Here is a 26402-nt window from a genome sequence, read left to right as displayed (position 1 = left end):
CTCTGCGACCACAGCTGGTGCATGGGGAGCCTCCTCCTCCGGTACGCCTCGGCACGGCCCCTACCAACTCCATTGGAATGGGAGCAGGGGTGCTGGGTGGTGGAACGCACAGGACCCTCTCCGAATGCCGGTGGGCAGCAGGCAGATTGTCCAGCCGGATGGACATGTCAATTAGTTCATCTAGGGAGAGAGCGGTGTCCCGACACACTAGTGGTCGATAAGGGCCCTGTCGTTCCACCCAGATCCAGCGGCCAAGGTCCGGAACTCCAGCGCGTAATCCTGGGCGCTCCTCCTCTCCTGCCTAAGATGGAACAGTCGCTCTCCCGCCGCTCGTGCCCCTGGAGGGTGGTCAAACACGGCACGAAAGTGGCGGGTGAACTCTGGGTAGTGCTCCTTCGCTGAGTCTGGGCCATTCCAGACCACGTTCGCCCACTCCAGAGCACGACCCATCAGGCAGGAGACGAGGACACTCACCCTCTTCGCTCCCGAGGGAGTGGGTCTCACGGTCGCCAGGTACAGTTCCAGTTGGAGTAAGAACCCCTGACACCCCGCCGCCGCTCCATCATAATCCCTCGGGAGCGCAAGACGGAGAGCGCTGGAGCCGGGGGATGGGGAGAAAGGAGAAAGGGAAGTCTTGAGCTGGGGAAGCCGAAGGTGGAGAGAGGAGACTACTCCTCCCCCATCGGTCCATTCTCTCCATCATTTGGTCCATGGCGGATCCGATCCGATGGAGGACGGTGGTGTGGTGGAGAACACGTTCCTCCATCGATGGGAGGGGGTTGGCCGCTGCTCCTGCTGAAGTGGTTTAGTAATAATAGTTTGTTTCTGTTGTTCAGTGGGAGCAGGGCACCATTGAAAGGAGTGATTAATGGGGGTTGGGGTAAATGTGAAAATGGACCAACCGAAGTGGAAGATTCCCGGTATTTGTGATGCTCATCGTTTGATGTGACGCAGAACGGGTGGCGTGAGTGGTGAAACAGAAGTCATTGTCTGTTCTTTTGAGTTTTGATATTGATTCTTTGCCCGACAGTGATGTTAGGATATCAGTAATCCCTTACAATATTTTTTGGCCTGAGGTGCGACTAAATAGATTTAGCGGAGTAGGTAGGTGGGTTTTAAATGAGTGTATGGGTTATTGTAGACTATTTGTGGATTTTTTTTTAAAGCAAGGTATAAGGGAGTTATACTCCAGACTAGTTGGTGGCGGTAATGCAACATTTATTTGATGCCACAGTCATTAAACCTCATAGAAGAAGAAACAGGTCCCACCTCCCAGATCTCATGCTCGCTCTGGCCTTACTTGCAAATGGCTGTTTGCACATCTACCAATATTTTTGTCATTGTAGGGCGCAAAAGTACAGCTTAAAGTCTGAGTGTGAAATTGACATGTGTGGCAATAATTGCGTAATTTAAATTAGTTTTTTTAAATGTTCACAACTCATCAGTTACACGTTTGAGTAAATGTGTTTACAACTACAGAGTATTATTTCATGTTCACTATTAATCAGTTCCACACTTACAAATGTATTCTACACGCCCAAATCATTATGTCCATGATTTACCTCCACAGGGCAGAGACATGCGCAAAGCTTTTCCTTGTTTATTTTCGTCACGAACGCGGGGAGAGACAGACAGCAGATAATGACAGACAGCAGATAGGGCGAGAGAATAAAAAACAAGGGGAAAAGATAAGCGGCTGCCAGAGCCTCGACAATAATTGCAATAACGGAATTGTCTCTCGGTGCCTAAAAGCTTGTTCTTGAAAAACGTATCACCACATTTGGCAATGAGGACATCTGTCGCCCGTGCATACCATTTGTTTTTGGAGGATTCGGGGACACAACTGAATCGGGTTTTTACAGCTGAAAGGGTGTAATTAAAGCTTGGATATAGGGAAAGGTTGGAAATAGTGTGGAGAGGACGTTTTGGGCAGGACATTTCACCATATCCAACGGATACTTTAAAAAAATGATCTCATCGTGTGTTATTAAACAGAGGTTGATTCCGTAGCCTACAATTCCCATTTCAATCTAATTTGTGGTGTTGGTTTTTTGATTTTCCACTCATCTTTTTCCGTGGTAAAGGATGCCAGACCAGATCTCGGTATCCGAGTTCCTCTCGGAGACCACCGAGGACTACAATTCCCCCACGACTTCCAGTTTCACCACCCGGTTGCAGAGCTGTAAGAACACCGTCAATGTTCTGGAGGAGGTAAGGCCGTGCAGAAAACGCTTAATTGGCAATGAGATGAGCACAGGGGACAAACGTATAAACTCAACTATGAGTTACGTGAATGTCATGCAATTGCACTTGCAATTAGTCCATACTCGGCTCTTGAAATTGAATGAAATCGGCCCCAACTCTCTCGAACTGCTTCAACACAGCATTCATTCTGCTTTACCTGAAGGGCAGGCTATGTTAGGCTACAATGCGTCCACGTTGTGCAATAGGGGCCACGCATTTTCCACAGGGATGAGTGTTGGCATGCGGAAGAATGAATGGTCAGATAAGCCCATTGTTCTGCTAGGTCTATTTTAATATTTAATTTATAGCGGTCCCAAGGATGGTAGGAGTGATTCCATACGAAACCAGGACAGAAAAAGACCATGATTGGGGGGATTTTCACGAAATTAAATAAAACAACGTGGAGGAAGACTGTTGACATACATTTGACATCTGTATCTTAAAGCATAATTGAGAAATAATTGATCAAAGTTGCCATATTGATTACATTTTGGCCATACCCGGCCTCCTTTTATAGGCGGCAGGTAGTTAAGAGGGTTGACCAGAAACTGAAAGGTAAAAAATCTGCTCATGTGCTCCTGAGCAAGGCACTTATCTCTCTAATTAAATCGCTCTGGATAAGTGTCTGCTAAAGCTTCATATGACACCAAGTGTTGCTTTGTAGCACCTACAGAGTAAACATTATGGTGTCTTAAAGGGATAGTTCACCCAAATTACAAAATGACATTTTGGTTTCCTTACCATGTAACCAGTCCATGGACTAGGTGTGACAGCAATCCATGCTTTGCTTGTTTCCACCTGCTAATATTGGTCCCATGACTTGAAAAGTATTTGTGCCACATGCTAAAATGTTAGCCTCTGGAAACAGTGTCAGGGAAACTAAACCAGGGTATGGGTTGCTGTCATGCCTTGTCCATAGACTGCTTACAGGGTAAGGAACCCAAAATGTCATTTTGTAATTCGGGTGAACTATCCCTTTAAGACACCATCATGTTTAATCTGTAGGTGCTACAAAGCAACACTTGGTGTCATATGAAGCTTTACTTTTTGCTCTGTAATATGAGTAGTATTTTGATATCAATACAAAAATATGTAGTTATATGACATTAATTTATGAATATAAAACAAATATAAAGATGAATATTGAAAACACAATTTGTGGCAAATTATTCTTTATATTGCTGAACATAATATTCTGTATGGGCATATCAAAGGTCTAGAGTGGGATTTCTGCTACTTTTAGACTTACTATCCAATTTGCATTACCAACAGAATTAATGTGAACATTTATAAAAAATGTTTGCCCTCTGCCAGTGATTTGCAGTATGTGCAATGATACAAGTGAAAGGTGGGCAATGATTGGTTATATTGCCTACTATTCCAATTTCTCTGAATAAAATGGACCATATCTTTAAAACTAGCAGGGTTCCCACACTGGAACTTTGATATGCCGTAGAGCAGGGTTCCCACACTGGAACTTTGATATGGCGTAGAGCAGGGTTCCCACACTGGAACTTTGATATGCCGTAGAGCAGGGTTCCCACACTGGAACTTTGATATGCCGTAGAGCAGGGTTCCCACACTGGAACTTTGATATGCCGTAGAGCAGGGTTCCCACACTGGAACTTTGATATGCCGTAGAGCAGGGTTCCCACACTGGAACTTTGATATGCCGTAGAGCAGGGTTCCCACACTGGAACTTTGATATGCCGTAGAGCAGGGTTCCCACACTGGAACTTTGATATGCCGTAGAGCAGGGTTCCCACACTGGAACTTTGATATGCCGTAGAGCTAATTGGTCAACTGTGGCGAATGCATTGGAACGTAAAGGAAGACCGATGAGCTCACAGATTGCTTTGACGCAGTTGTCGGTCTATTATAGGCTACTGTTTTCCCTTTGAATAATTTTAATGACTCTATTTAGGCTTCCAGTTGACAACTCTCTGGTTTCCTAGTGTGTTCATATTCTCTTGGGGAAATGCAAGGCAAAAGTGATGAATCGCCTGGGGCAGAGAAGAGGTGCATGATGGTCTTTTGATGTTGGCACACTGGGTTCATTGCACTGCAGTGACTGCACAGCTCTCTTCCTGTCACACTTCACATCTCTTAAACTTAAATGTCTTTTGTCTGCATAATCAAATTGTATTTGTCACATGCGCTGAATACAACAGGTGTGGACCTTACTGTGAAATGCTTACTTACAAGCCCTTAACCAGCAATGCAGTTTGAAGAAAATACCTAACAAAAAAAGTAAGAGATAAAAATAACAAATAAAGAGCAGCAGTAAAATAACAATAGCGGGGCTATTTACAGGGGGTACTGGTGGAGTCAATGTGCACCGGTGTCGAGGTAATTGAGGTAATATGTACATGTAGGTAGAGTTATTAAAGTGACTATGCATAGATGATAACAGAGAGTAGCAGCAGAGGGTGGGGGGGATGGGGGCAAGGCAAATAGTCCGGGTTGTCATTTGATTAGCTGTTCAGGAGACTTATGGCTTGGGGGTAGAAGCTGTTTAGAAGCCTCTTGGACCTATACTTGGCGCTCCGTTACCGCTTTCCGTGCGGTAGCAGAGAGAACAGTCTATGACTAGGGTGGCTGGGGTCTTTGACACATTTTAGGGCCTTCATCTGACACTGCTTGGTACAGAGCTCCTGGATGGAAGGAAGCTTGGCCCCACTGATGTACTGGGCTGTACGCACTAGCCTCTGTAGTGCCTTGCGGTCTGGGCCGATTAGTTGCCATACCAGGCAGTGAAGCAACCATGCTCTCGATGGTGCAACTGTAAAACCTTCTGAGGATCTGGGGACCCATGCCAAATCTTTTCTGTCTCGTGAGGGGGAATAGGTTTGTCGTACCCTCTTCACGACTGTCTTGCTGTGCTTGGACCATGTTAGTTTGTTGGTCATGTGGACGCCAAGGAAGTTCTCAACCTGCTCCACTACAGCCCCGTCGATGAGAGTGGGGGCGTGCCCATTTCTCCTTTTCCTGTAGTCCACAATCATCTCGTTTGTCTTGATCAAATTGAGGGAGAGGTTCTTGTCCTTGCACCACACTGTCAGGTCTCTGACCTCCTCCCTATAGGCTGTCTCATCGTTGTCGGTGATCAGGCCTACCACTGTTGTGTCATCAGTGAACTTAATAATGGTGTTGGAGTCGTGCCTGGCCGTGCAGTCATGAGTGAACAGGGAGTACAGGAGGGAACTGAGCACGTACCCCTGAGGGGCCTCCGTGTTGAGTATCAGCGTGGCAGATGTTGTTACCTACCCTTACCACCTGGGGGCAGCCCGTCAGGAAGTCCAGGATCCAGTTGCAGAGGGAGGTATTTAGTGCCAGGGTCCTTAGCTTAGTGATGAGCTTTTAGGGCACTATGGTGTTGAACGCTGAGCTGTAGTCAATGAACTGCATTCTCACATAGGTGTTCCTTTTTGTCCAGGTGTGGATCTAGGATTTTGGGGATAATGGTGTTGATGTGAGCCATGACCAGCCTATGGGTCGGTAGTCATTTAGGCAGGTTATCTTAGTGTTCTTGGGCACAGGGACTATGGTGGTCTGCTTGAAACATGTTGGGATTAGAGACTCGGACAGGGAGAGGTTGAAAATGCCAGTGAAGACATACTATACACAGTTAAGGTGGCAGGTTGCTGGTTCGACTCTCCGAGCCGGCAAGGTGTAAAAATGCCCTTGAGCAAGGCGGTTAACCCCCAACAGCAACTGCACCCTGGGCGCCAATGACATGGACGTTGATTAAGGCATCCCCCCGCACTGCTCTGATTTGAGGGGTTGGGTTAAATGGGGAAGACACATTTCAGCTGAATGCATTGTTGTGCAACTGACTAGGTATCCCCTTTCCCTAATTATTAATGGTTAAAGAGTTCATTTTTAATGGGGGTGGTAGTTGCCTCGTCCCCCAAATGACTTAGGTACCTATACCATAGACATGCATCACACACACACACCCTCATCATCTCCATCAGCATCATGAATGTGTTTATGCATTGTTTCTCATCGATTCATTCTCTAATCGAACCGAATCATTTCAAACTAAAATGTGTTGTTCCTGTGGTATTGGGGTCCATGTAGATGGGTATCGAATCGTCTTGAAAGGTAAAAATGCAAATCCCTTACCCGAGAGTCTATGGAGTTCCTATGGCTTCCATTGTCAGATCCAACAGAAGATTGCTTTGTTTCTTGGGACCTAGAACTAGCATCTCTGTTTTGTCCGAGTTTAAAAGTAAAACATTTTCTGCAGCAACTTTCTTATGTCAGAAACACAGGCAATTTTGGGGCTCCGGAGAAGGCAATTTTGGGTCTTCGCCATGTTTCATCGAAATGTACAGCTGTGACTGTCCGCATAGCAGTGAAAGTTATGTTTCCGAATGACATCACCAAGAGGTAAAATGTATAGTGAAAACAATAGTGGTCCTGTAACGTAACCTTGATGAACACTGAAATTTACATTTGATTTGTCAGAGGACAAACGATCCATAGAGACAAACTGATATCTTGCCTTCATTGTTAAAACAAAGCCTTCAATCACCCCACTTCCCTGCCTACACACACTGCCATAGAACTGAGGTGTGTTTGTGTGTTCATTTATTGACGATGATTCAAGCCATGATTCATACACACACACACAGGCATAGTTCAATGGGCCTATATTCGGCTTATACTGTAAACTGTAATGTAGATTTGTGTTTTGTGTCGATTTTGAGTTGCATCAGCAAAAAAGCGGCAAATGGAGAGATCTGTGCTTGAGTGTGTATTCTTGCCGACGTCTACTTGTGTGATCACTCGTACAAATCATTCATCCCTTAAAGAGCCATGGTTACCATGGCACAAGTCTGATTTATTTTGGAATAGAAGCACAGATAGCAATTCCAATGTACAGACAATCAGTCCGCAGGGATGCCAGTATACGCCATGCCAGAAAATAAAATATCTTAAAAAAAACAAGTGAAGGCATTGTACAATAAACACTTGACTGAACTGTCCATTTGCAATGGCGGTTGAATGTCATTGTCCATGGGGAAAAAAAAGAAGCTTTTCATGATTAGGGCTGAGATTCTAACAAGTGCAGATAATCAACATCAGCTGGTGATTTTCCTCAATAGAAACTAGAACCATGGGCCTCCCGAGTGGCGCAGTGCTAGAGACGTCACTACAGACCCGGGTTCAATCCTAGACTGTATCACAACCGGCTGTGATTTGCGGTCCCATAGCGCGGGGCACAATTGGTCCAGTGTTGTCCAGGTTAGGGGAGGGTTTGACCGGGGGGCTTTACTCATCACGCTATAGCGACTCGTTGTGGCAGGCCGGGTGCCTGCAGGCTGACCTCGGTGGACTGTGTTTCCTCCGACACATTGCTGCGGCAGGCTTCCTTCCGGGTTAAGTGGCTGGGTGTTTGGTGGGTCATGTTTCGGGGGACGCATGATTCGACCTTCGCCTCCCGAGCCCGTTGGGGCGTTGCAGCGATGAGACGAGATCGAAATTGGGTAGAAAAAGGGGGTAGCAAAAAATTAACTAGAACCATTAGTTTGGTATTGTCAAAAGGGGATCCAGAGTTGGACTATGACCAGATCTGTCAGAGAGCGAGAGAAAGAACATAGAGGGAGAGCATGAACAGAGAGTAATGCATTTTCCGATACTGATAATCTAATCCAGAGAGCGAGAGAGAGCGCGATAGAGCCTCTGGGCTTTCCAAACATAGAGAAAAACCCCAGGCACAGACACTGCAGTCAGAGGATTTCAGGGCTACCAATGCAGACATAAAACCCACCAGTAGAAACTTACTGCAGTAATAATGCGGTAACGACAGACTTCATCTCAGTGTGGACTGCTTTAAATTGTGCATGTCAAATATGAGGTGGCTCTATTCAATCAACTGTTGTTTCAATCTGGGCCTTTTTTCAGTTTATGTAGTTTGAAGATAATCGCACTGTGGTTCTGCGAGGCGATATCTGTATTTATGTTTCTAACAAATGTGTGTGTTTTAGCACTAGGGTTGGGCGGTATACCTTATACTGTATGTATTTTGAAACACCCATGTTCTGATTTTCAATAGTAACTACTGTTAAATATTTTTTTGTATTTTTGAATACATTTCAATATTTGTGCTTCTTTGAATAAATACCTCCAGTCAACTTGTGCACAAGGTAATATAAAAAGCACATCATGTTCTTAATTTCACGTGTCAGATTATTCATTATGAAACATTCCCCAAACGGCTGATTTAAGCCATGGCATTTGTGTTGACATAGAAACACAATGAGCAAATGGGAGCAAATGGGAGCCTTGTGATGTCAGTCACTCCAGGTCAGCGTGTTATTTACATCTGTATGAAATTCACAACTATTGTTTAAAGTAGTTTTTTAATCAAGTTAATTGCAGGATTTGCTGTGATTAATACCAAAATATTATTAAAAAACATGACATGAATATTCACCTTTTTTGTAACGGTTAGGAAAATCTGGTAAATTGACAAAGCCCACTTTCTTTAACCTTAATGTAAACTTGTTTTGACATTGTTGTTTTTTAGCTGTATATATTTAGGATGTTTTAGTGTATTTAGAATACTTTCAATACTTTCAGTGCGATGAATCACGTTTAATGAAAATGAGTGCACTGAAATTACAAAAAGTTAACTTGACAAAACTGATTTAATTCTGGCAGCCCTAGTTTAAAGTGAATTATCTAAGATGTGCAACATTTATTATATCCAGCTGTGTATTTGGTTTGCTAACTTGTTAGCTAGTGGCTTGCAATATCAAGCATCTTGGTAACAGCAGCTGCTAGAGACAATACCCTTCTGGATCAAGGGATCCTGGATCCCCTCCTGCTGTGTAATATTTGTTTTGTGTGTGCAGTAAACTATGAGTAGCCTTTTGAGATACTTGTATAACGTTGAGTTGTCTGTCCTTGGGGTTAGTTTGTTTGCTCACGCTAGTTAGCATTTACCATGTATCCAATACAGGAATTAAAAAAAAAAAATATATATATATATGCCATTTAGCAGACGCTTTTATCCAAAGCGACTTACAGTCATGTGTGCATACATTCTACGTATGGTCATGTGTGCATACATTCTACGTATGGGTGGTCCCGGGAATCGAACCCACTATCGTGGCGTTACAAGCGCCATGCTCTACCAACTGTGCTACAGAATTCCCATGTATAGGATTTGTTAGCATTCTAGTAACACATGCTTGTTGGGCTTTTATCTATCATGGTCCAAACACACCAACACGGTTTTGAAGAGGGCACAACAATGCCTCTTCTCGCTCAGGATTCAGCCTTTATTTAACTAGGCAAGTCCGTTAAGAACAAATTCTCATTTACAATGACGGCCTTCTGGAAACAGTGGGTTACCTACCTTGTTCAGGGGCAGAAAGACAGATTTTTTACCTTGTCAGCTCGGGGATTTGATCCAGCAACCTTTTGGTTATTGACCTAGCGCGCTAACCACTAGGCTACCTGCCGCCCCAGGAGGCTGAAAGGATTTGGCCTGGCCCCTCAGATCATTAAAAAGTTCTTGACTGGCTGCATCATCACTTGGTATGGCAACTGCTTGGCATCCGACCGCAAGCCGCTACAGAGGGTAGTGAGTACGGCCCAGTACATCACTGCCATTCAGGACATGTTGAAATCATGAACATGTATTGAACATATCTTTAGTAATGCTTCAGAAATGTGCTTGAAAGCAGTGTACAGATCCATCAGATGTAGTGATCACAACATAGTAGCCATATCTAGGAAATCCAAAGTTCCAAATTCTGGGCCTAATCTAATGTATAAGAGGTCATAACAATAAGTTTTGTAGTGATTCCTATGTTGTTGATGTAAAGAATATTTGTTGGTCCGTGGTGTGTAATTAGGAGCAAACAGACTTGACTTCACTTGACAGATTTATGAAATTACTAATAAGCACACCCAATAAGAAAATCAAAACTGTAAACACTGTTAAATCCCCTTTGATTGATGAGGAATTGAACAATTGTATGGTTTAGAGGGATGAGGCAAAAGGAATGGCAAATAATTCTGTCTGCACAACCGATTGGCAAAAGTACTGCAAATTTAAGAAATCATATGACTAAACTGAATAAAAAGAAAAAACTACACTATGAAACAAAGATAAATGACATAAAGAATGTAAATAAGTAAAGTAAATAGCTTTGGAGCACCTTCAATGAAATGTTGGGAAAAAAGGCAAACTCAGCTCCTTCATCCACTGAATCAGATGGCTCATTCATCACACAACCAACTGATATTGCAAACCACTTTAGTGATTGTTTAATTGCCAAGATTAGCAAATTTAGGCATGACATTCCAGCAACAAACGCTGACACTACACATCCACGTATATTTGAATTCTGTAAAGTCAGTGTGGAAGAGGTGAAAAATGACAAGCCACCGGGGTCTGACAACTTGGATCGCAATTTACTGAGGATAATAGTGGACGATATTGCCACTCCTATGTGTCATATCTTCAAATTAAGCATCTTAGGAAAGTGTGTGCCCTCAGGCCTGGAGGGAAGCAAAAGTCAATCTGCTACCTAAAAATAGTAAATCCCCCTTTGCTAGCTCAAATAGCTGACCAACCAGCCTGTTACCAACCCTTAGTAAACTTCTGGAAAACATTGTGTTCGACCAGATACAATGCTATTTTACAGTAAAAAACAGGCGTTCAGCATGTTTATGGAGAAGGACATTCAACAAGCACAGTACTTACAGAAATTACTGATGATTGGCTGAGAGAAATTGATAATAAAAATATTCTGGGGGCTGTTTTGTTAGACTTCATTTCAGCTTTTGACATTATCCATCAAAGTCTGCTGGAAAAAACGTGTTATGGCTTTACACCTCCTGTTATAATATGGATAAAGAGTTACCTGTTTAACAGAACACAAAGGGTGTTCTTTAATGATGGCCTCCAACATAATCCATGTAGAAACAGGTTTAGGCCCCTTACTTTTTCAATATTTACTAACAACATGCCACTGGCTTTGAGTAAGGCCAGTGTGTATGTATGTTGATGAATCAACACTATACATGTCAGCTACTACAGTGACTACAATTACTGCAACAATTAACAAAAGAGCTGCAGTTAGTTTCAGAATGTGTGGCAAGGAATAAGTTAGCCCTAAATAAAAAAAATATAAAAAATGAAGCATTGTATTTGGGACAAATCACTCACTCAACCCTAAACCTCAACTACACCTCCTAATGAATAATGTGGAAATCGAGCAAGTTGGTCATGGTCAAAACATATTGATACAACAATAGCTAAGATAGGGAGAAGTCTGTCCATAATAAGGCGCTGCTCTACATTCTTTACAGAACTATCAACAAGGCAGGTCCTACAGGCTCTAGTTTTGTCACACCTTAAGTCCCTGTTCAGAGGGACTTAGGAAAATTGCAATTGGCTCAGAACAGGACAGTATGGCTGGCTCTTGGATGTACACAGAGAGCAAACATTAATACTATGCATGTCAATCTCTCCTGGCTCAAAGTGGAGGAGAGATTGACTTCATCACTACTTGTATTTGTGAGAGGTATTGGCATGTTAAAAGCACAGATGTTTAACTTCTTAGGGACTGGGGGGAAATATTGAGTAGCTTGGATAATAATAAGGTGCCCGGAGTAAACTGCCTGCTACTCAGGCCCAAAAGCTAGAAGATGCATATAATTACATTTGGATAGAAAACACTCTGAAGTTTCTAAAACTGTTTGAATGATGTCTGTGAGTATAACATAACTCATATGGCACGCAAAAACCTGAGAAAAAATCCAACCAGGAAGTGGGAAATCTTGAGGTTTGTAGTTTTTCAAGTTATTGCCTATTGAATGAATATACAGTGTCTATGGATTCATATTGCACTTCCTATGGCTTCCACTAGATTTTAAGTCTTTAGAACCTTTTTTGAGGTTCTACTGTGAAGGAGAGAATGAGAGCTGTTTGAGCCAGAGGTCTGTCAGAGTGCCATGAGCACAGTCTCGCACACGCTCGTGAGAGGTAGCTGCGTTACATTGCATTTCTAAAGACTAAGGAATTCTCCGGTTGGAACATTGGACAGTTATTGTGGAACTGGGATTCCTGGGAGTGCATTCCGATCAAGATCATCAAAGGTAAGTTTCTATTTATAACGCTATTTCTGACTTTTCTGACACCTCTCCTTCTTTGGAAAATGGCTGGATGTTTTTCTGTGACTAGGCGCTGACCTAACATAATCGTTTGGTGTGCTTTCGCCGTAAAGCCTATTTGAAATCTGCTGTTTTGAATTTGGCACCATGCAATTTCACTGGCTGTTGGCGAGGTGAGACGCTACCATCCCACATATCCCAGAGAGTTAAACGACTAGCACACAGCTCAGAGGTCTCTTCACAGTCCCCAAGTCCAGAACAGACTTTGGGAGGCTCACAGTACGACATAGAGCCATGACTACATGGAACTCTATTCCACATCAGGTAACTGATGCAAGCAGTAGAATCAGATTTAAAAAAACAGAAAAATGCACCTTAAGGAACAGTGGGGACTGTGAAGCAACACAAACATAGGCGCAGACACATGCGCACACACACACACACACACACACACACACACACACACACACACACACACACACACACACATGGATTTTGTGTTGTAGATATGTGGTAGTAAGAGTAGGGGCCTGAGGTCACACACTTAGTGTGTTGTGAACGCTGTTATTAATGTGTTGTAATGTTTTAAAAATTGTGGAACTGCCTTAATTTTGCCAGACCCCAGGAAGAGTAGCTGCTTCCTTGGCAGCAGCTAATTGTGATCCATGATAAATATAAATACACCAGGCGGTGTCAGAGGAAGACCCTAAAAATGGTCAGACTCCAACCACCCAGGTCAGAGACTGTGCTCTCTGCTACCACATGGCAAGAGGTATCGATGCACCAATTCTGGAACCAACAGGACCCTGAACCGCTTATACGCCAAAGCCATAAGAATGCTAACTTAGTTAAATAGTTTATCAAAAAGCTATCAGGACTCGCTGCATTGACCCTTTCTGCACTAACTTTCACTCATCACATACGCTGCTGTTACTGTTTATTATCTGTCACTATATTCCTCGTTATATGTATATATATCTACCTCAATTACCTCGTACCCCTGCACATCAACTCGGTACTGGTGTCCTGTGTATATAGCCAACCTATCATTACTCATTGTGTATTTATTATTACGTATAATGACTTTTCTATTATTTCTCTATATTCTCTCTGCATCGTTTACAAGGGCCCGTAAGTAAGCATTTCACTGTTAGCCCATACCTGTTTAGAAAGCATGTGACGAATAACATTTGATAAAATTTTGTTGACATGAGACACATTTGATGGAAGAAACGGGAGTTAGAGAAATGCAGGTACCGAACCGTTTTTCATGTTGTAGTATCGAAAATGTACCAAAGTTACGGTATACCGTACAACACTATTGTGAACTACATAAATGAATAACATGCATTCTTCCAACATGAGCAGTCCAATATTAATTATAAGCTTTTGAGCCTCACATTCTAAATGCTGGGTTGAAATCTCAAACATGAACCTTCAAAATAATCAAACTGGTGTCCTCTCTATAGGGTAAAGATGATTTATGTATTAAGATGCGCAATCTAAGGATCATTTTCTATGGATGGTCAATGTGATCTGCCGTTGATAAAAAAAAAAATGGTGCGCCCCATGACTAACAGCAGTTAAGAAGAATTAAACTATTGGTCCAAATATCAGTCTATGAAATTTTGCGACTGACTTTTTACATTATTTTACATACTGTACCTCTTTGATCATCATCAGTACAATTGTACCAGAATCACTCGCTCTGATTTAGGATTTTTTGGGGGGTCAGTTTGAAAGGTAAAGAATACATGGTTGTCTCGACTGGTTTATAGGGTAGCTTTTGGGACTGAGCTGTGTCTTTGTGGAAGGAAAATTGCCTGGCTCAGCTGGTGTCATTGTGGTGGAGTTGACTGACGCTGTTGTGACTTTGCCTGGGGACAGTGGCAGGGCGGTGCCCGGCGATGCTCTATGGCAGCGTTACACAAGCCCTGTCTCCTGTCCTCGGGAGTGAGGTCACCAAACCATTCATGGTTACTGCTGTTGTTGTCTCGACTGAGATTTGAGTCTTGTGGATTCTCTTTGTCACTGTAATAGGAAAACAGTGTGCCCTAAATGTAACAAAAGAAGGGGTTGAGCTGCTCAATTTGTCTTGAGTTTCAGGTGTAATGGTAGAAACACTAGGATGGTGCAGTGTCGTGATAGATGGGGCAGTAAGACTATCATAATACTTAATTAAAAGTATGGCAGTTAGAGAACAGCACATCTGATTGATACACACACGACTCACCTATACAGTAGTCAGTTAATGTTGATTTCCACATCTGTTGTTTTGGTCAGTGGAAACCACCCAAACACGATTTTGCATATTTGAAGTGCTCTTCAGTGTCATTAAATAAGTTCCCTCTTTGTAAAACTTTGCCCCCTACTACTTCTTTCCTGTCAAGGCAACAATAACAACTCCCCTAACCTGTGTCAAGGAGTGAGGGGTTTGTGGTTAACAATTTGTTTCCTGATGTATCATGTCAGAAATGTTACTAACTCTACTGTAACACGGAACCCAAACCGGCTGCACGCGCATCGTGCATAAATACATTTTGTCCCCCTACACCAAATGCGATCACGACACGCAGGTTAAAATATTAAAACAAACTCTGAACCAATGACATTAATTTGGGGACAGGTCGAAAATCATTAAACATGTATGGCAATTTAGATAGTTAGCTTGCACTTGCTAGCTAATTTGTCCTATTTAGCTAGCTTGCTGTTGCTAGCTAATTTGTCCTGGGATATAAACATTGAGTTGTTATTTTACCTGAAATGCACAAGGTCCTCTACTCCAACAATTAATCCACACATAAAACGGCCAACCAAATAGTTTCTAGTCATCTCTCTTCCTTCCAGGCTTTTTCATCTTTGAACTTATATGGTGATTGGCATCTACACTTCCATAGTATTACCACGACAACCGGCAAAACATCTTTTAGTCACCCACGTGGGTATAACCAATGAGGAGATGGCATGTGGGTACCTGCTTCTTTAAACCAATGAGGAGATGGGAGAGGCAGGACTTGCAGCGCGATCTGCATCAGAAATAGGAATGACTTCTATTTTAGCCCTTGGCAACGCAGTCGCTCGCGAGCATTGTGGGCGCAATAATTGAATAACATGGATTTCTAAATGTATTTTGCGACGCTCGCGCACGCGACGTGTCCGGTCTGGTCAGCATGTAAGACAGCTGTGAGGATTGTTCGTAGGTGAAACATTTCACCCTTCCTTTATCCTGTTCATAGTGCCCAATTAAGATGTCACTTTATTCATGAATTGTACACAAGGTCCAGCGGAAATTTGACTTCCGCTTTATCCTAACCCCTCCAAAAGACACACATGCATATACAGGTTGGAGCAGGGGGATAACACACCGCAGTCACCTGCTGCTTTTAGCCATTTGTCGTTCTGGTGTGAAAATAGTCGTTTTTTCAGCCTGTATCTAGTAAGTCTCTTTGGCTTTTTTTAAAATTGAAAATATTTTAAATTAAATTTTACTATAATAGATGAATCCATATAAATACAATCTGTTTTGACATCAATACGTGGGTTCATTATTAGTGGGTTCGTTATTAGTGGGTTCATTATTAGTGGGTTCATTATTAGTGGGTTCATTATTAGTGGGTTCATTATTAGTGGGTTCATTATTAGTGGGTTCATTATTAGTGGGTTCATTATTAGTGGGTTCATTATTAGCCTACTTAACATGATTGTTATATTTAAGTGTCCATGAAAGTTTTTGTAGGTGAACCTGTTTTTTTGGAGTCCAGCTTTCTTTCTCCTTTTTAATTCCGTTTTGATTTGCTTTAAAAATAGTGTTCGAGGGACAAAAAGTTATTTTATAGTCATAATGGTCCTTCTGTAGCTCAGTTGGTAGAGCATGTAACGCCAGGGTAGTGGGTTCGATTCCCGGGACCACCCATACGTAGAATGTATGCACACATGACTGACTGTAAGTCGCTTTGGATAAAAGCGTCTGCTAAATGGCATATATTTATTATATATTATAATGCACCTCGTCTTCCAAATCTTATTGTCCACCAAAAGTATTTAGGATTGTCATTCCAGCTATTGTCATCCATCAACAAACCTACTCATCCCAGGGTTTTTCTTTATTTCTACTATTTAATACATTGTAGAATAATAGCGAAGACATCAAAACTATGAAATAACACATGGAATCATGTAGTGACCAAAAAAGTGTTAAACAACTAAGATAGCCCTATTTGGTAAAATACCAAGTCCATATTATGGCAAGCACAGGTCAAATAAGCAAAGAAAAATGGCAGTCCATCATTGCTTTAAGACATGAAGGTCAGTCAATCCGGAAAATGTGTGTGCAGTTGCAAAAACCATCAAGCGCTATGATGAAACAGGCTCTCGTGAGGACCGCCACAAGAAAGGAAGAACCAGAGTTACCTCTGCCGCAGAGGATCAATAAATTAGAGTAACTGCACCTCAGATTGCAGAACAAATAAATGCTTCACGGAGTTCACGTAACAGACGTATCTCCACATCAACTATTCAGAGGAGACTGTGTGAATCAGGCCTTCATGGTCGAGTTGCTGCAAAGAAACCACTACTAAAGGACACCAATAAGAAGACATTTTTGGTTCCAACCGCCATGTCCTTGTGAGACGCAGAGTAGGTGAACGGATGATCTCCGCATGTGTGGTTCCCACCGTGAAGCATGGAGGAGGAGGTGTGATGTGGGGGTGCTTTGCTGGTGACACTGTCAGTGATTTATTGCGAATTCAAGGCACACTTAACCAGCATGGCTACCACAGCATTCTGCAGCGATACGCCATCCCATCTGGTTTGTGCTTAGTGGGACAATCATTTGTTTTTCAACAGGACAATGACCCAACACCGCTCCAATCTGTGTAAGGGCTATTTTACCAAGATTGAGTGAACCCAATTGAGATGGTTTTGGATGAATCAGACTGCAGGATGAATGAAAAGCAGCCAACAGGTGCTCAGCATATGTGGAAATCCTTCAAGACTGTTGGAAAAGCTGGTTGAGAGAATGCCAAGAGTGTGCAAAGCTGTCAAGGCAACGGGTGGCTACTTTGAAGAATCTCAAATGTACACTCCCATTCAAAAGTTTGGGGTCACTTAGAAATGTCCTTGTTTTCCATGAAAACATACATGAAATGAGTTGCAAATTGAATAGGAAATAAAAAATATTGATTTTTTTAATTGAAATAATTAATTGCAAAGAATGCAGGTGGTTATACTAGGGAAATTGGATTTCCATAGCTAGCTTTGATTGTGAGAAACAACCTCTGGATAATCAAAACAGAGCTTTGTGAGGTGTTAACATTCACAGTTAGCCATTGTTATGTAAATGAAAGCTGAAAAGTACCATGTCCTGGCTTTGGTCTGCCGGAGCCATGGCCCAGTGTGACACGGGTGCCGGCCCACAAAGAAACGGAAAAGTCTGAGCCTTTTTTGGGTAATACACTGGGTTAAATTTATTTAGCAAATTCTCAATAGTCATAAAGATGTCAGAATACAGATCCACTGCGTGGTTCAATATGCCCATAAATCAGTGCAATTTTTTAATGATTAAAAAAAAAAAAATGCCGGGGTCATGGAAATAGAATTGGGGTCATGTATACTGTGATAATGCAGATACAAAATAAGAGTAACAGAGAGCAATTTCTAACACGGCAAACTTAGCATACGTGGCATTTGTGGAACTGCATGGATGCGGACATCTTTATGCACGTCTGCTATTTTGCCTTCAACATAATGTTGAAAGCCCTGCAGCCTTCTGTCATAAGAGTTCATGAAACGTCCACCTCAGCACTTGTCTCTGTGCTATACACTTCCATCTATCCCTGACCACTTGCAAAGTGGGCCATTTTTAGCTGTGCTGAGAGGGAAGGTTGTAATCTTGCAAAGGTTTAGTGTTTCTTCCTTGACGATAACTGGTGCAGCTCTACATGAGTGTTGTCTAATTTGCCTTTGGCAGTCGCTCTCAGGGATGTTTTGGTTTGGAAAGGGAAAGGGAGTTGAATAGTGGTGGTCTGATAGGGAGAGCAGGACAGGTAGTGATAGAGGGTTAGGAAAAGGACAGAGGAGAAGGGAGAATGGACAAGAAAAATAGGTAGAGGAAGAGCGAAAGAAAGAGTTGAGGGCTAAATGTTGGGTTTAGTGAAGTGGCTCCATTGAGATCAAGAGACGTGAGTGCGTGTACCTTCTGACCAAATAGCTTGGCAGTGTGATGTATGTTCAGCTGCGTTGTCTGGCTGTATGCACATCAGTGTGGGTGAGAGATTGTGTGTGTGTGTGTATTTTTTATGCTACCCTTCAGACAGGGTCTTGAAAATCCAGTCTCTCTCATGACATCATTTGATATTGTCCCATAGATGTGTTACTTTTCCTACAAACTTGAAATGGACACAATGGCTATGTTAAGCCTGAATGTGTTTGTTTGTGATGTGTTTGGTAGGTTTTTGCTGAGTAACATCACTTTGCACGCTTGTCCTTGGCAAATCTAAATACTGGTGATTGACACCTTTCTTTATGGTCTTTGCTGACCCAGTTCATTGTTTTGGACTTGGACAAGAGAATGCTGAATCAGGTTGTCAGTTGTTTGGCTCACACTGCAGAAATGGTCTTGCATCTGAGTTCTGGAAGTGTGTGTGTGTGTGTGTGTGTGTGTGTGTGCCTGCATGCCTGTGTGCAAGAGAGAGAACTCTCATTATCAGGTGTCTCCTGGACTAAAAGCCATGCTTAATTCATTTTATCCACACCACAGCCATTTGAACATTAAAATTTTCCAACAAGGCACATTTTCTAATGAAGTATGAAGTGAAGAGTGAAAAACCTTCCCATAGTGTGATCTGTAGGCTGTATATTATAAATGGCTGCACACCAATGCACAAAAATGTTATATTTCGATTTGGAATAATAATCATACTCATAATAATTAATTTAAATTGTAAAGCGCGTTTCTGCCACCCAAGGCGCATACATGCCATAGTAAAAAATACAAAAATAGATTTCCCCTCACTCGAAGGGAGGACCTTGTCCAATGCTGCACTGAGGTCCAATGGTATGAGGATGCTGGCAGTCCCAGAGTCAGCACTCATGAAGAGGTCATTGGTGGCCTTTTACCAGGGCAGTCTCGCTGCGGTGTCTAGCCCAGAAACTTGACTGGAAGTGCTCCAGTAGCTTGTGAGGGGTCAGATGGTGTTGGAGTTGTCTAGACACAGCATGTTCAAGGAGCTTACCTGAAAAGGGCAGGTTGGAGTTCTCAAGGTCATCTCGGTCAGATCCAGGCTTTTTAAGTACTGGGTGAGCTGAGGAGAACTTTGCTGTAGAACCATTGCTAGTGCACTGTCATTGCTATTGGGTGTCCCGATCTGGCCGTATTCGTAACCGGATCCCTAAATTGACAGTTAATAGTCAGATTGGCTGATACTCATGATCTAAAAAATTTAATTGTTTTTAAAATAGTTGAATTATTTAGAGCACACTTTTTGAGTGACATGAAAGAGATGCGTGCTGGCTGCTAAAAACATATATTATTTTTAGATCACGCATAATTACAAAAAATACTCTTATCATAATCATATTGTGACAATTTTCCATATCGTTACGATACTAGTTTTGATGGAGTACTCAGAACAGCCCTAGTCTTTGTCCTCTACCACCTTGATTTTAATAGTGCTTTATTAGCTAACTGCACTAGTCGTCTATGGAGAATAGCTATGAAAAAGGTCTATGGAGAATCTTTATTCAAGGTGTTTTTAGTCTAGGAATAGGTTCAATCTGGGTCCAGGAAATCATCACAATGAGTTTAATCAGTTGTGTTAATTAGCGCTGCAGCAAAAGTGTGACACTGTTGTGGTCCTCGAGGACAAAAACTACCCCGCCGTTGGTTAAAGGAGAAGTCTGCCTGTACCACTTGCCAAGTTCCTTGCTGTGAGAGCATTTTGACTCAGATCCAACCCACTGAGCACACCACATCATTTCAAGATGGATAATTGGGTAATGTTTGGTTGATATGTTGATCAGAGAGATTATAACCTATTTATTTGTATTTATTCAGGGGAGCCCAATTGAGACCCTGTCTCATTTGCAATGGTGCCCTGAGGACAAACATTCCATAAATACCCCCCACTCCCAAAAAAGACAGCTATAAATACATTGAATCAGGTTATTACAACAAGTTATAATAGTCAATTAAAACAATTGCACACTTCAGTGTACTCCTTTTAATAGCAGAGTTTTAAACTGCCCTATCAGCACCAGGGAATCCAGGTGGAATTTGTTTTAAACTGCCCTATCAGCACCAGGGAATCCAGGTGGAATTTGTTTTAAACTGCCCTATCAGCACCAGGGAATCCAGGTGGAATTTGTTTTAAACTGCCCTATCAGCACCAGGGAATCCAGGTGGAATTTGTTCTGTAAGGTATTCCATAACTGTGGTGCGTTAAAACTAAAGGTGGATTTAACCAACTTTGGAGACAAGCGGGTCCTTGAGTTGACCAACAAACGGGTTTGGTATCTTATATTTCAACAGGGAAGTAAGGTACAGTGCCTTCTGTAAGTATTCACACCTCTTGATCTTTTCTACATTTTGTTGTGTTACAGCCAGTGTCACTGTGTTTTTGGCAGAAATGCCTTCTGGAACATGTGAACTTTCATGTGCCTTAATAAACAACGTGTATGCCATCTGTAAATATGAATCAAAATGTTTAATTACAAACCTTGTTGGTTAAGCCACAGCAAAAGTCAGCAACCTTCCCACTAGCCATTATTGGCTGAGATTAGTGGGCTGGACATGCCGAGAGAGGAGTTCAGATTGGTCTGCCATATAGAATGTTTCTGTCAATATGAGCTGGTCAGTCTGTGTCGGTAATCCTGTTGAACGCAGTTAAAAAAATTTATTGTATAGTGAAGCTGCATAAGTGTTGCTCTCCACTTTCTGGAGGATAAAGTTTTGAAATCGGTCGAATTAGAGAATGATAGCTGAAGAGATTGAGAACCTGTCTCCGGATTACATCTTCAAACTAAGGGCAACCGTGGCATGGCATCTGTGACAGGGAGACGAGTCCATCATGCATGATGATGTATACAGGTAAGATAGTCTAGCGTCAGCTAGCTACATTTTCCAGATATTACACAAGGTGGTTTTATGTCAAGTTAGTGTACTGTTAGCTAGCTAGCTAACATTAGCTGGCTGGCTCCCTAGCTAACGTTACATGTATGATGTTATTATTTGTATCCCAGAAGCATTTGCTTTGCTAGTTAGAACCTAATATGAGCTAGCTAACAATGAACCTGGTTGGTTAGCTCCCAGCAGATTCATGCAGGGTAGTACCGACATGATTTGGCACTATGTTCATTGTTGTTTAACTAGCTAACATTAGCTGGCTGGCTCGTTACTTGACGTGTGTGTGATCTTAAACATTGTTTACCTAACTAGGTTCATTGTTTACTAGCTAGCTAGCTAGCTAGCTTTATGTCTTAAGCTAAAGTGTACAACACCCTTTGAATATGGCCCGTGTCAGTAAACATCAGCAAAAAAGTATAATGAAATCTTTGCCAGCAGAGCTGGTTAGGCTGTTTTTATGTTATCCAGAGGAACACAAATCATTGGCTAGAGCGTCAAGTGTGGGCTCTGAACGCTCCGAGAGCGAAACGATATGGGTAAATTTTAAGGTGTGAACAATGCTGAATGGGTGTGTAGACAAGAAGAAATCTTCACTCGATACCAAAACGTTCGAAGGCCATTTTCTCAAAAGTGAGTTTACAAGTTGATCAATTTTCAATGCAGAATTACTTTCCCATTGTTCCTCAAAAATACACTGTATGATATACCATTTTGTATCTCTGAGTCTCTACTTTTATCCAATGTAAAAAACACAATTTCGAATTTTGCTACATATGACCAAATCCAGGTGGTGAGTCACATATATTTAGTTTTTCCTGCACTAAGTACACGTTTTAAATCAAATTGGGCTTTCTGTAATTCAACAAAATCAGATTGCAGCTCTAATTTAGCTTGGTCAACAATTGGTGCAATTGCATACATAACTGTACATAACTATACATGGACCAATATTATTTACGTCTGCATACAGATTAATATTACAGGATTTAATACATGGACCAATATTATTTAAATATCTATCTATAGAGAGTTTTTGTTCATATCCCAGAAATGTTCCATATGCACAAAAAGCGTATTTCTCTCAAAATTTGTGCACAAATGGGATGTAAACCAAAGAGGCTGATTAAACAGTATGGTAATGACACAGGTGCACCTTGTGCTGGGACAATAATAGGCCACTCTAAAATGTGCCGTTTTGTCACACAACACAATGCCACAGATGTCTCAAGTTTTGAGGCTGTGGGCAATTGGTATGCTGACTGCAGGAAACTGTCATTTAAATTCTCTATCATAATCCACTTTCTACATATAATTATATATATGTGTTATTTTTTTATTTAATACATTTTTGTTATTTTTCCATGTTTTTTCTTTATTTTCTTATTTTACCCCTTTTTCTCCCCAGTTTCGTGGTATCCAATTGGTAGTTAGTCTTGTCTCATCGCTGCTACTCCTGTATGGACTCGGGAGAGGCGAAGGTTGAGAACTGTGCGTCCTCCGACACACAACCCAACCAAGCCGCACTGAGGAAACACTGTACACCTGGCGACTGTGTCAGTGTGCACAGCGCCCGGCCCACCAGAGGAGTCGCTAGTGCTCAATGGGACAAGGACATCCTTGCTGGCCAAACCCTCCCCTAAGCGGGATGACGCTGGGCCAATTGTGCGCCGCCCCATGGGTCTCCTGGTTGCAGCCGGCTGTGACAGAGCCTGGACTCTAACCCAGAATCGACTGCGATGCAGTGCCTTGCGCCACTCGGGAGGCCCTTCAACATATCTTTTGAGAATTTGTAAGTATGTCCAACTGGCCTCATAATCGCAGACCAAGTGTATGTTGTCTTGTGGGTGAGTGGTTTGCTGGTTTTGCTGTCAATGTTGTGAGCGTAGTGCCCCATGGTGGTGGTTGGTTATGGTATGGACAGGCATAAGCTATGGACAACGAACACAATTGCATTTTATCGATGGCAATTTGAAGGCACAGAAATACTGTGAAGAGATCCTGAAGCCCAAGTCATGCCATTCATCTGCCACCATCACCTCATGTTTCAGCATGACAATGCAAGGCCCCATGTCACAACTATCTGTACACAATTCTTGGAAGCTGAAAATGTCCCAGTTCTTCCATGGCCTGCATACTCTCCAGACATGTCACACATTGAGCATGATGAGATGCCCTGGATCGACGTGTACGACAACGTGTTCCAGTTCCCGCCAATATCCAGCAACAGGCCACAATCAACAACCTGATCAACTCTATGCGAAGGAGATGTGTCGTGCTGCATGAGGCAAATGGTGCTCATACCAGCTACTGATGGGTTTTCTGCCCCTACTTTTTTTTCCACTGTATCTGTGACCAACAGATGCTTATCTGTTTTCCCAGTCATGTGAAATCCATAGATTAGGGCTTAATTAATTAATTTAAATGGACTGTTTTCCTTATATGAACTGTAACTCATTAAATATTTAAAAATGTTGCATTTATTCAGTATAGTAAAGAGAGCAGGTCCCAGTACCGACCCCTGTGGTACACCTTTCGTAATATCCAGGAAACTACACTTGACACCATCAGAAAGCACACATTGTATCCTGTTTGTCAGATAGCTCTTAAACCATTTGCAAGACTTACTTCCAGGCCCATTTAAGAATGAGTACGGAATAGTCAACGATGTTGAATGCCTTAAAAAGCTCTAGAAATAGGGCAGCACAATGTTTTTTTTACGATCTTGGCAATTTAATGCATCATCTAAAACAAGCATAGTGGCAGTGCTATGTCCAGTTCTAAAATCAGACTGGTGCCTATTTAGAATAGAATGAGAAGTTTTAAAAAAAAGTTGTTAACTGGGAGTTGGTCAGGGATTCACCTTAAAAAGACAGCTAAAAGTGAATTGAATTATCACTATGCTTTCAACCATCTAAAAGCACCACTGAATTCCAATGGAAAAACAATGTCCAATTTATGTTTTAGTTGTCACCCAAATGTCTATCACTGCTCTTTCAACTATCTTAAAAGCACAGCGAAGTTCAAATCAGATATTTAGTTTATTTATTCATCAGTTTATTGTATTATCACTGTGATTCATCTAAAAGCACAACCAAATTACCTGAATTGCAGTTGAGATTACATTAAAAGTACAAAATGCAAGTGATCAGTGCTGTAGAAATTCTGCACAGATTATTACAGCAATCGTGAAGATCTCCACAGACCTGCAATGACCTATACATGGTATCAATGACCTATACATGGTATCAATGACCTATACATGGTATCTTGAACATGTATGCTTTACAGGTATATGATTACAGAAGAAGAAATGTATAGGTACACTAACCTCAATGTGGCCATGGACGTGTTACTCATTTTAAGGTTGAATATTACATTCGTTTGTAAGATGGCCTCAACTTTTGGCTATTTACTGTATTAGAAAAGTGATATTGAATTGTGCTGGGTTGACAACTCATCCAACAAATGTACATTTACATCTGAGCCGCTGGCATAATCTAAATGTTTTACTTTTATTTTTGGTTGATTTGGATACGTGAATCCAACTCATTTTTTAACTTGTTAATTAAAAAAAAAAAAGTTTATTGTATTTCAAAAGAACTTGAATTCTTTTGGTTGTCATCAATAATGTCATCGAATAATCGAATATCAACATTTGAAGGAGATGTCTCTTTCTCTTGGATACTTCCATCTGTTCCACTGACTTCGTCTGGCTTTAATTTCAGTTTGTCTACAAATTAATAATTGATATGTTCGATGCACGTCTCCATCTCAAACAATTATAGAAATAGAAAAATAGGACTAAATTGAAACTTTAAATTGAGTTTCATTTGCTTTAGTCCTAGTCTTTCACTTTTGGTTGAGATTGAGACGTGAATCTGACATATCAATTATTAATTTGTAGACAAACTGGAATTAAAGCTAAAATAAGTCAGTGACACAGATGATCCTTCAATGTTTAATATGTGGTTGCATTGACAACCAAACACAATTCAACATCACTTAATATCATTACATTTTAAATCAGGGGTTGAAACCCTAGCCTAGGCCTATAATTACTCTACCAGTCAAAAGTTTAAGAACACCTACTCATTCAAGGGTTTTTCTTTATTTGTACTATTTTCTACATTTGTAGAATAATAGTGAAGACATCAAAACTATGAAAAAACAGATATGGAATCATCTAGTAACCAAAAAAACATGTTAAATGAATCAAAATATATTTGCCTTGATGACAGCTTTGCACACTCTTTGCATTGGCAGTTAATACATGGTGGAAGCATCTTTGACAGCACTCTTAGGGCAACATATATCCATTGTTTTGTCAAAATTGCTCAAGCGCTGTACATTTGGTTGGGAATCATTGATGGACAGGAATATTGTAAATAAAAGTGTAATTGTGCCACTGAAAAACATCACTTTTCTAATACAGTAAATAGCCAAAAGTTAAGGCCATCTTACAAACTAATGTAAACTGGGGTTAGGTTTTCAACTTTATACTTGGGCTTTGCTCCTTTCATGATCCTGACAAACTCTCCATTCCCTGCTGGTGACAAGCATACCCATAAAGTGATGCTGCCAACACATTACTTGAAAATACAGAAATTACAGGCAGCACAATGTCACAACTGTGCAAAGAGTCTGTAGACGTTCACTAAGCAGACTTTGTCATCAGCTCCAGTTCAGGCAGTACATCTGACACTGAGGTGACCCACATCCCGGGGTCGTGGTTGCTGTGGCAACAAGGACCGCCGGAGACACGTAGCATCATTCCGCGGTTCTCTTCCCTCCCCCTCACCTCTGGCTGTAGACCTTTGTCTACCTCACCTTTCATGTATTCTTGGGATTTATATTTTACATCAGATTAAGACAGTGAATGCTCACTTTTTGTATAGTC

At 41.6% G+C, this 26402-nt stretch overlaps 1 protein-coding gene across 3 annotated transcripts in view; it reads left to right on the top strand.

Moving 5' to 3' along the window:
* Window positions 1–1567: 1567 nt before the first annotated feature.
* The window catches only part of LOC118401640 (arf-GAP with SH3 domain, ANK repeat and PH domain-containing protein 1-like), a 171485-nt gene continuing 146650 nt past the window's right edge, over window positions 1568–26402 (top strand). For 2 of the 3 annotated variants that reach the window (XM_052477346.1, XM_052477344.1), the window contains exon 1: window positions 1569–2211. In XM_052477346.1, coding sequence (XP_052333306.1) covers window positions 2086–2211 — 126 coding nt within the window. In that variant the 5' untranslated portion in view covers window positions 1569–2085. Of the gene's footprint in view, window positions 2212–26402 lie in introns of all 3 variants that reach the window. The other variant, XM_052477345.1, reaches the window with a different exon arrangement.

Source organism: Oncorhynchus keta, chromosome 23, assembly GCF_023373465.1.
Source record: "Oncorhynchus keta strain PuntledgeMale-10-30-2019 chromosome 23, Oket_V2, whole genome shotgun sequence".
Lineage (NCBI taxonomy): Eukaryota > Metazoa > Chordata > Actinopteri > Salmoniformes > Salmonidae > Oncorhynchus > Oncorhynchus keta.
This window is presented reverse-complemented; position numbering and strand designations above follow the sequence as displayed.